At 40.3% G+C, this 11,008-nt stretch overlaps 1 protein-coding gene across 2 annotated transcripts; it reads right to left on the bottom strand.

The window, feature by feature from the left end:
• Positions 1–3,195: 3,195 nt before the first annotated feature.
• yipf5 (Yip1 domain family, member 5) lies at positions 3,196–8,330 on the bottom strand. 2 transcript variants are annotated; one of them, XM_041952313.1, is made up of 6 exons: positions 8,255–8,330; positions 7,331–7,448; positions 6,956–7,128; positions 5,102–5,247; positions 4,807–4,988; positions 3,196–4,471 (listed from the first exon to the last, which is right to left on the bottom strand). In XM_041952313.1, exons 2-6 carry the CDS (start codon positions 7,438–7,440, stop codon positions 4,309–4,311), a joined length of 774 nt encoding a protein of 257 aa, XP_041808247.1. In that variant the 5' UTR covers positions 7,441–7,448; positions 8,255–8,330; the 3' UTR covers positions 3,196–4,308. The 2 variants fall into 2 exon arrangements, with proteins under 2 accessions (XP_041808247.1, XP_041808248.1); XM_041952314.1 differs by having other exon boundaries at positions 7,331–7,484; positions 8,255–8,327.
• Positions 8,331–11,008: the final 2,678 nt, after the last annotated feature.

The raw sequence follows: 11,008 nt of genomic DNA, 5'->3' as shown, positions 1-11,008 counted from the left end.
AAGAAGTGGAGATGTAGTCACCGCTCCGGGGGAAATGTCAGGCTGTAACCATGTGAACACACCAAAAACAATATTCAGCCAGCCAAGAGGAGAGGTTATATATAACTCAACACTGCCATCTGGTGGCGCTTGGGTGTAAATGTTCCGGGTGGTGATGCAAAACAGGAAGACACAGCTCCTTTGCTTGCATGGGTGCTGATTTTGTCGTTTCACTGCCATCTGGCTCCAATCAAGCTTTCTACACTTTTTGGACAGCAAATATTCCACGTGGGGAAAGGAATGACCATCCCAAACAGTCAACTACTTTGAAGTTCTGGCTTCAAGCTTCTATTATTCATTCCTGTTTTGCTATTTTGAATTAGTGTTGGGAACACAACAGCAGAATCCTTGGCTCATTACCTGTTAAAATGGGAAGACACGCACTGTCACCTCCATTAAATCCGCCTAACAAATAACCCAAGAGTCTGTGGCAATAATGTCAAAACACTGTGAATAAGAAGTCCTGCAGCTGCTGAGGCCTGGCTCACAGCAGCACTTTCAGCAAATTCTGAAACCACATTGGCCCAATGAAATGATAAAATACTAAAATATGGCAATAGGTGAGGGAACAAAGTTCTGCACTGACTCCTGTCTTCAAACTACATTTATTTCCTTTCATTTAGACATTTTTGTGCAGAGGTGAAGCACGTCACTTTTCTTCACATCCAGTACTGAAGGGATCTCTGCAAACTGTGTTTAGGTCAAGTCAGCACATCAAAAATAGTCCACATAGGTATCAAAGCTAGCTTCCTGCTTCCCTCTTAACAGGAATGATGGGAGTTATACTAACGTCAGCAGTCACTGGCTGGTGCAGTTTCTGAGCTTCAAAGATCCTCTCAGGGTTGAGAGATTACTAACACGAGGAAAGACTGTAGTTTACATCATGAATAGTGATCATCGCCACATTGTTCATGCTGTAATATCTCTGAGCACAACCTGTAAAATTTAGAGGGATTGTGACACCAGTTTGCTGCCTCTTTGCAGTATTTCATTATTTGGGAAGCAAACAGTTGTACATAATAGAGTCTAACTGTGTGAATTCAAATGTTTTTCTTTTTCTTGCTGCATAAAAAGCTGATCCTGGGCGATAAAGTCACACCCTCTTAACATGCAACTTGACATCTCATTGGCCGATCTTAAATCCATTTCAATTTTTCAACAGCACTATTTTACACACAGGGAATGAGTCACACTGTCTTCCTTCCTTAAACATTACCACAGGAATGCATTAAGTAAATGTGTCTTAAGTTACGAGAGTTTTCGAACTTCAGCACCTTCTGAAAAGTTTGTGAACCCCTAGGAGAGGATGATCAGATGGTGAAGAGGTTTGAATGAGGACCCGTTTAAAGGAAGAAATTGGAATTTTGGAATGAATTCCTTCTCTGAGGGAAAGAGAAGAGGGAAAATGTGAGAATGTAAAATGCCTCTGAGTGAATCCAGATGCGAGATATTGAAACCCAACTGCAAACTGGCTGAAACCAGATAGCGTACATACACGAATGGTGCGTGAATGTCAACATCCTGCTCACTTCTATCCTACTGACAATGCCTTCAACTGTTCCTGAGCTCCCCAGAGCTGAGAAGATGCAAAACTGCAGAATAATTTGAAGCACTCCAGTCCAGACGCACACCACAGAGTGTGTGTGTGTGTGTGCATGAAACAAGCTGCAAGAAGGACTCATGACATATACCACGTTTTATTTAGAGAGAAACCGAATCAATCCCCATGAAAGTGCAACACTGAGCACTTTCACACGTACAAATTAATGAAATTGACACTAAAATTCAGGTCGATTCTACTTTCTTTTTAATTCTATGTACAAAACAGATTATACATACAGAAGATGCATACTGTATATAAACACTTGTGCATATGAGAGAGCAGCCTGTGAGAGCAGACTGCTCCTGCAAGGTTTACTTGAAATGCAAAGTATCTCCTTGATGTCGAGTTTGTTGGAATAGAAAAAGCACTCCATTTTCATTTTTGAATTATTCATTCCTCCTAAGTGGGTTACTGTCCATTTAAGGAGCCCCCCTGTGTGTGTGTGTTTTGTGTACATTACCGCAAAGAAAGCCCAGAAGGGAGAAGAAAAAATATAGGATTGTGTTCTAACCATAAAACTCAATATTTCTTCTTGTCAACCTTGTTGACTTAGATTATGTGGGTTTTTGCATTTAGAAGCTTTACTTAAAATAAGGAAGTCAATCAATGTGGTTCTACCGTAGACTGACCAATTTCCTGCACACACAGTTGTGGTTTTTAATCCGTCAAACACAACTGATTGACGACTGTGGTTTCACTGATCTAGATGACTTAATTCGACAATCGTGCAGTGATAATCTCTGCAGGGGTCTGGTCTGTCATACCAGGAAGTTTGTGTCTTATGTTGTTCCTGGTGCTGTATCATGACCACACTGTTAGGGACGAATTATGCAAGCAAAAATTAAAGTCTTTTTATGCTAGCTTGTGAATATGTAGCACCTGTATTGTGTGCCAGGGTGTAAAGGTGATGTTTTTACTGACAAACATGCTGCTCATGTCAATAACTACTCCCTAGGTGAAAACATTTAACAGAAAAATTCAATGACAGCAGCCGTGAATCGCTCAGCTAAAAATATCATCCAATCCCATTAATCAACCCATCCTGGACATGTGAGAGGGCCTGTAAGAGTACTTGCAGCTGATGACTTTAGTGGAAATACTCTATTGTAGGGGTGAAGCAGGAGAAGGTGCTGTATGGTTAATGCTGCCCTCACCTGACCAAGCTTTAGCGCTTGAGGTGCAAACAAATCCAGAGAGAAACTTCTGCACTCACCTTTCACATGATTACAAACCTTGTTTTAAACCTTGAAGGTCTTCCCGACCTAAAAAGCTATTTAAAAAAAAAAATGGTATGGATCAAAGCAAGCAGATTATTTCTTTTGATCTAGCAACCAGCTGTGATAAAATCTCCCCAGGCTGTTGAAAACTGTCATTATGTATCATACGCCCACTTCTTCCATTGCTCACCAGCCATCCTCTGGCACACAGCAGCCAGCGACGGGTCCACAGGCCAAATATAGTCCCTATTTCTGTCTCCCTCTAATAGACGTTATATCACTTTTTACAATTATCTACTTGACTGTTTAATGTAGCTTTTAATGTCACAAGGCTGATAACCTTCAAAGACAACTTTAATGTGCATGAGAAGACTTGAACAACAGATGACACATCAAAGCATACAAAGTGAGTTGACTCTAAAATAAAGATATAAGAAATGTAAAGGATGCAACCTATAGCAACAATCTATAGAGACGTGTCTGCACTTGGAAATATACAGTATCTCTCAGACTATTAATTCTCAATTCTAATCAAATTTGTTTGGTTTTGAAAATTTGAGAAAATACTTTTGTGCAATCTGTATTTTTGTCTTCTTGAAAGTTATTAAAACTCAAATGAATTTCAAGAGAATATAATAAAACATTACATGAGAAGATGAAGCACAGCTGCTGTTTTTACATCAAAGATCAGATCACTGCTGTGATGAACAAATGATGAGATTCGTGGCTCCTCAGTCCTGGAGAAAATATAGAGGAGACCCGCCTCATTATACTGCGCCCTTTCTGGGTGAAGTAGAATGAGCTACTGTAGTCTTGTGCAGAAGGAAAATGGGTGTTTCCTGCAGTCTTGCAGCTGCAGGATCTATAGGTATTTGCCATAAATGGCCCATAACAGCTTTCGCAAAAATCATGGTACGTGGCATTTCCACTGGCTCCAAATTGGGCTGCAGGGTTGGCAGAGAGTTGGTTAACTGTCCTCCTTGGAAACTGAGAGCCTTTTCCCATCTCTGTCCAAATTAAACTGTCTCCTCGGGTTTCCATTGTGTGAACTAGTTGCTCACTTCCTTCCCCTTCATGTCCTTAAAATCATAGGACTGCAGTAGGTCGTTTAAGGCTCAACATGGTCCACAGGAAAGTTATTTTTCTCTATTTGACATTTGACAGTCCTCTCCTTTAAGATGTATAAGGGGAGCAAGGTGGAGAGACGACATGAGTGAGACAAACTCCAGCCAGCAGATGGTCAAGTCAGGATGTAGTGAGCGGTGGAGGCTTATAAAAGAAAAAACAAAGAAAAGAACCCCTGGTGCCGTTTTGTACAGGAACTCCCCTTTTCTGTAATAACAATGTAATTAGCCAATAATTACTAATTAATTCCACTGACAATAATTACAATGAATTTACAGAAACAAGGGGGCAGTTCTTTTTTAAACTGTTACTCATTTTTTTTTTTTAGAAGACAGAGATGAGTGCAAAGACTCCATATAGGAGAGCGCAGGGGTAAGCAACTAACAGCTGCTGCCCATCCATCGCCAACGCCGAGATGAAGATCTTTGAGGCTGACAAACTGCACCAGCCAATGATTGCTGCTGTTAATATAATTCCCATCATGCCCCTACAGACAACAAGCAGGAAACAGGAAGTTAGGCTCTGATTATTTTAACAGTTGCCTGCATGAAAGCAGCATTTATACAGTTTTATTGAATGTAAGGCTATTTGTGAAACTCCTATTAAACAACAAAGAAAAGTTAAATAGTCCGACATATAAATATCACACTTAAGCTCATCTAAACTGTAGCAACCAATGACCATTTTAAAGTCGTACTATACTAATACAACAAACCCTATCTGGGAAGGTTATGCTACTAAACAGGGTCTAGTAGTGTGGTCTATAGTATAGTGATTCATAGGCTATATTAACGTTCATAAACTGTTTTCCTGTATACTCACTGTAAAGAGAAGAGGACTCCAAAGCTGGAGAGGAGGATCATTGGGAGGAGGCAGTATCCGAGAACGCTGGCCACACAGCCGAAGGAGACGCCCGTCATACTCATTAGGTTGAGCAGACAGTACATGCCGAGGCAGCCAATTGCACTGATGCCATACACATAGCCAAACTGGATCTTACCTGACTGTAAATGGACGGGGGGGGGGGGGGGAATAAGATCCACACAGCAAGATATAAACGCCTACATGATGACAGCCGTACGGACATATATGTACCAATGTTAACCATATGATTTACCAGGAGAAGTGTGGCTCCGAAGGCCAAACAGAAGACCATGGGGCCGGCCAGGTCTGTCTCGTTCATGATGCTGCCGTCTGCTACCTTCATTGGATGGAGCACCGTCAGAGTCTTCTGCCAGATGTGGTCAAAGTTGATTCCTAATTCTAAGATGAAGAAAACATACCAGACATGTTGGATAATGCACTATGATCAAACATAGTAGTAAGGTGAGAAGTACTCAAGAGTTGTTCTGGAACTTTGAAAAAGGACAATCATGATTATATGACTTGCAAAACTGTCGTACATCATTTTTTCAATTCTTTACATTTTTTACTGTTGCAACACTCCCACTCTGAGTGTGACATCAGAGGAAAATGTCAACATGGTTTACTGGTTTGCTATAGCAACACCAGGCCTTTAGAGTTACAATAAATAAACAACTCTCTTCCAGGAATACTCAGACTTTACATTCAGTGGATTCTCTCTTGGATAAAAGTGTGATTTCTTCTCAGAATAGCCTTGAGGTGAACCCATGGAATGAAATTAGTGCCTACCACTGGACAAATACAGGGCAAATGTTGGCTGTGGCAGGTAACATTTTCAGGTAACCTGCCACCATGTTAGATTTACTTATCAATATTATTTTTAAAAAGCAATTCTTAAGAATATTCAAGGATAAAGGTTACATGATATACAGTATTCCACATTTCTGCTGTCAGGTACCACTGACTCAGTGTACAGTTTTTTTTTTAGACAAGTGACAGACTAAATAACACTGAGTGAGCAGTAGAAATGTTCAGTTCCACAGTGGCAGTGAGGAAGAAGACTTACTTTCAGACCCTGGATGTGACCTTTGTAGCTCTAAAGACTGTGAAGGTTTGACCAATCATCTGTGTTCATGTTCATGGTCTGACCACATTTCCCATGCTGCTCAGCTGTCAGTCTGACACTAAGACAAAGATAGCTGTGTGGCACCACACATGCATATACTGCCCCAGTACTTTGTATGTCGGTAGTCACTAATATAACCATTGATCAGCACAAGCTTGTGTGAATAATAAAAGGGTTGTGTACGTTTTTTCATCATCATCTTCTTTATTGATTAATATGTTGACTATTATTATGACTTAATTAACTTTTTAGTGTACAACATGTCAGAACATACGTAAAAATGCCTGTCACAATTTCCAGATCCCACAGTGACTTCTTAAAATTGATGTATACAATAGAGTAAAGCAGCACAGTACAAACATACAACAAGCTGGAAACTACAGCAAGCAACACTAATTCCTGGTATTATAACTTCTTCAATTACTTAATCAACTAATTGTTTAACTGCACAGCATGTATGCCAATGAAAAGCTTTAACATATGCATAAGCTGAAAGAAAATACTGCTCAACTCTGCCAATTTGCAGTCGCACTGTCAACCTTTCATCCATCAGTCACTTCTATTGACTCCATTAGTGACTGCAACAGGTTCATGTTCATGTCCTAGAGGTGATACTGCAAACTGATTTCAACAGGAAGACTAAAATTTTAGATTTTGGGAAAGTAACTTGCAATTATTCCAAAAGCTGGTGAACAGTGCAACTAATTATTATTTTCACCAACTGATTATTTCTGCACTCTACTTAAAATTACCTGAGCAAACAAAGGAATTTGGTTCGCAGTAATATGAAACAGAGTAAATAAAGCAAATCCTCAGTTTTGAGATGCTGCGACCAGCTATGGTTTCAATGTCAGTCGACTGTGCCCTAATAGCAATTTCCCTTGCAATATTCCTGAACTCCTAAATGAGGAATATTATATGAGAGGCAAGAGGAGCTGTATAAGAGCAAAGCAGGTAGAAGTCATAGTCTCCTTCACCTACCTTCTAGCAGCGGCGGCTCATCATCGAAGCTGCTACTGTACATGGATTGTGATGGGGAAGGAGTGTAGGTTTGTGTGGGTTGAAAAATTTGTCCTGTGTATGGCTGCTGGGGCTGCATCATCCCTGGGGAAGAGTAGCCCATGGGCTGGGAGTAGTCATACTGACCATATGGCCTGGGAAACACAAAGTAATAATGCTCAACATTTCACTTTCACTTAAATGACAAAGTGCCTTTTTATGCTTGAAATGGAAAGTTCCTTACTAAGTGTGTTGTTTCAATTACAAAATAAAAAAAGCATTACATTACAATAATGTTGCTCTCGGAGGCGGTAACAGCAGAGAAAGCATCATGTAAGGAGGGCTTTCTTCACTTACTTGTTGTAGGGGTTTTCAGCGTTGTTGTAGCCATAGCCGGCCTGGCTTTGGTCATCTACACTGTAGCTGGACTGGTAAAAGTCTGTGTTGAAATTGTCAAACCCTGACATCTCTCAGTCTGTTTGAAACACAGGGGCAGAAGCAGGAGCACAACCTATGATTACAGTGAGGTGGTACAGTGGCAGTCAGTATTAAATTGTCTTGCTTTAATCTTAAATTCTTAAATGCTGTTATGGTGATCAAACAGCATTGTGCCTGTGAAAATAATCCAGTTGGCCACAACCAGGTGAAATAACGTTTTATAGAACAAAACATTTCATGGTTATGGCTACACCTCGCAAACTTATAGGCAGTGGCCAAAATATCAGCCTAATTAACATTAGCTACCTGACGGAAGTCGTTGTCTCTAACGAACTATTCGAACGTGATATATATTTAACAGGCTAAGTTCCTAGCTAACGTTAAATTAACGCTTAGGAGAGCGGTAGAACCGTTATTTTCTGCACTGCCTCCGTTAGGCTAACAGTGCCTCCGTGTCATTTTAATGCAACTGTGAGCTAAGGCAGCTAGCTAACGTAGCTTCACACACAAAAGCCAAGATAAAACTGTCGTTGGTCTATTATGAATCAATTATTATTGGCCGACTGCATCAACTATCCAATGACTCGAGAATCACAACCACCTAAAAGGATAAGTTAACCAATCTTGTAACAATACGGCAAAAGATGCTAATCTTTGGGTGGCTAACGTACCGCTCACTCTGCAGCTAGCTAACTGCTCAGCTTATGCTAGCTATAACAGTTGTGAAGACCCGGTTTGCAAGTCTTCCGCAGGATGACAGCGGTGGCTTTAATAATTCATTTATCTTTTCTTACGCAATGGTTATTCTTAAACTATAAAAGCAGCACACATGTTCACGCTTACCTGTAATGTTTGACAAATCTACCCAGAGCCCTGCCAACTTTGTTGAGGTTGCTACGTGTCAGGAGAAAGGTAAATCTTCCGGGATGGTACGAGCCGACGGTAAGCCGTTAGGGACACACACAAAATGTCCTTTGCAGAAAATGTGGCGTTCTCTACAGACGACTGATGGTATTGTATAATTTTTACAATTGCATACATTTACAAGCTGACGTACTGTATGAATTTATTATATTAATAAATATCATAATTTCTATCCCTTATAGTGCAGTTTCCTGGTTGGAGTAATTGCAGTGCTAGTCCTGTGCTTAAACATGCCCTCATGCGGTCCTCTTGCCTGCTTTTAAAATGCTGTTTTTTATGCAGAAAAACATTACAGAAGCATAAATACTGTAACTCTAAAGGTCAAAACATTTGAAGTGCATGGATTTTCCCGTGTTATGGATTACTCTAATGGAAAAAGAACATCAGCATTAGCCTATAGTGCATTTTACAACAGCATGGATGCAGAGCAAATACCAAGAAATAAGCTATTAAATGATTTTATATGATGCATACATAAGGAATTAAAGTACCAATAAGCACTAAAAGGTCAATCGCTCTGTGTAATGACACATAATAATTCTTTATAAGAAATATTCTGTTCTTTTCATTACAATGATTAAAAGAAGATGAAAAAAACAAGAGACATCTTAAACTACTGCCTGTTTTGCCCACCACAGGTAGGTATGATACCCTACTGGGTTTTGACCCACAGCTGAGTGAGAAAACCATCGTCTAATAGTAACAAAAAGAGACAGACGGTAGAAGGTGATTTAACTGGACATGCACAGGGCTCCCAAGCACGAACAAAGGTAGTCTTTTTCATTAAGAGACAGAGGGACAGATCAATCACTCTGCCTGCTGAAACCAAATAGTGCAGGTGGATCCTTCCTCTTTGATGATGACAGATAATGTAGAGTAATAGGCTGATGACCTCTGCTGGGAGGAAATAGCGAGAGCATTACAGATGTGAGTTTGACCTGTGATGAATGGAAGGGAACAAATGAGGAGCAGTAAGAAAAGAATCATTGTTTGTCCGCTGTACCACTATTTACTCTTTCTAAAAGTCAAGAGAAATAGTCAACAGGAACAACAAAATACAGCAGATATGAATTCAGATGGCACAGATGATAAGTATAGAATGATCAAATTGACTTTTTATGAAAATTCACACCAGTGTTCCTCTGTCATATCTGCAAAAAGCCCTTAGCCAAGGCTTATTAAAACCAGATTATTTCTGCCTCAGTGCTGAAACAAAACACCTCTGGCATCCATAACAATGTTTGAATTTTAGTCATAGATTAACTGGCCTAGTGTGAAAAGGAACTAAATTATATAGACTTGGCTCTGCTCCCAGCCTGGAGTTACAGAATTCTTAACAGAATGGAAAATGGGAAAAATAACAGCTGAAAAAGGCGTGGAAAATGTTGTCAGAGGAGACGTATTCAGCCTCTTGCATCTTTGACAGAGAAACTGATGGAGTTATGGGTCTCAGGGCAACACAACGACAAGAAACCTTCGGACCAGCAGTCGCCTCAGCAAGGTGGCATGAGAAAACTTCTAGCCAGGAAACTCTGTGACCGCCCCCAACATTTTGTTTCCTGTTGAAGGCAACGCTGGCATCTAGATTCTAACCTTTTTGTGAAATCGCTTGTTCCAAGCTTTGGCGCAGTTCTGTTACAGTCTTTTCATGCTGAAGGACAGACAAATGCAGCTCATAAGAGAAAGACTGGGCTGGCTGAGAAAAAGGAAAACAAAAAAGAAAAAAACAATAAGCCAAAAAAAAAAAAAAAGTCATTAACAAACCTTTCAGCTGTGCAGACCCGACATGGATCATTTCTCTGCCTCATGATGAACAAAATCAATTTGATGTACGCAACATGAATTCCTACAGCACACACCCATGACTAATCATCAAGTAGAAATTAGTCGCCTCCCCTCCATTGCCTCTCATCTTCCTTTAGACTTTTAATCATTTCTAAACTTGAAGAACATGTCTTTCTTCTTAATCCACTTAATGAAAGAAAATTGAAAAGTGCCAGAGAGGGTAATTGAATTTAGGGCAGTGTATTACCATATGCTGTCATAATTGCCTTCTTTTATAAAGTCTCCACTGTAATCCTGCTGTCACTGCCTGGGTGGATGAGTGGATTAAAACTACTGAATTTCCTTTACTGCAGCAACCTCTCGTCTCTAACCACCTACTGTACCCTCAATTAAGATTTCTCTCTCCACCTCGCCAGGCTCAGGAGAGAGGAGGAAGTAAGGGAGAAAGCTATCTTGAATATATGCTCTGCTTGTCCACAAATATGCAAATGGGAGACGATTTTGCTCCTTCTGCACATAACATACCAAACACGCGAATGAGCACACACACACACACACACACACACACACACACACACACACACACAGAGCTCTATTTTTAGCCGACGTGAAGGCGCACATTTCCTCAGAACATTCACAAGATTAAATAAGTTCCTTCAATTAATCTAATTCAATCTCCTGCCACCCCACTGATACGACTGCTGCACAGATCACAAATTAGTAGGCATCTGGTACTTGCAGGGTCCCTTCTCTGAAGCAGCCTTCTTCGCTCTGTGAGTGAGCACGAAAATAACAATCAGCAGCTGAAGAGTTTGTGAAGTTTGTTTGTTCCAAAATGAGATTTCCACCCACTTGATATTTAGCAGCTTCGGACGAAACGACAGTCAA

Source organism: Chelmon rostratus, chromosome 14, assembly GCF_017976325.1.
Source record: "Chelmon rostratus isolate fCheRos1 chromosome 14, fCheRos1.pri, whole genome shotgun sequence".
NCBI lineage: Eukaryota > Metazoa > Chordata > Actinopteri > Chaetodontiformes > Chaetodontidae > Chelmon > Chelmon rostratus.
This window is presented reverse-complemented; position numbering and strand designations above follow the sequence as displayed.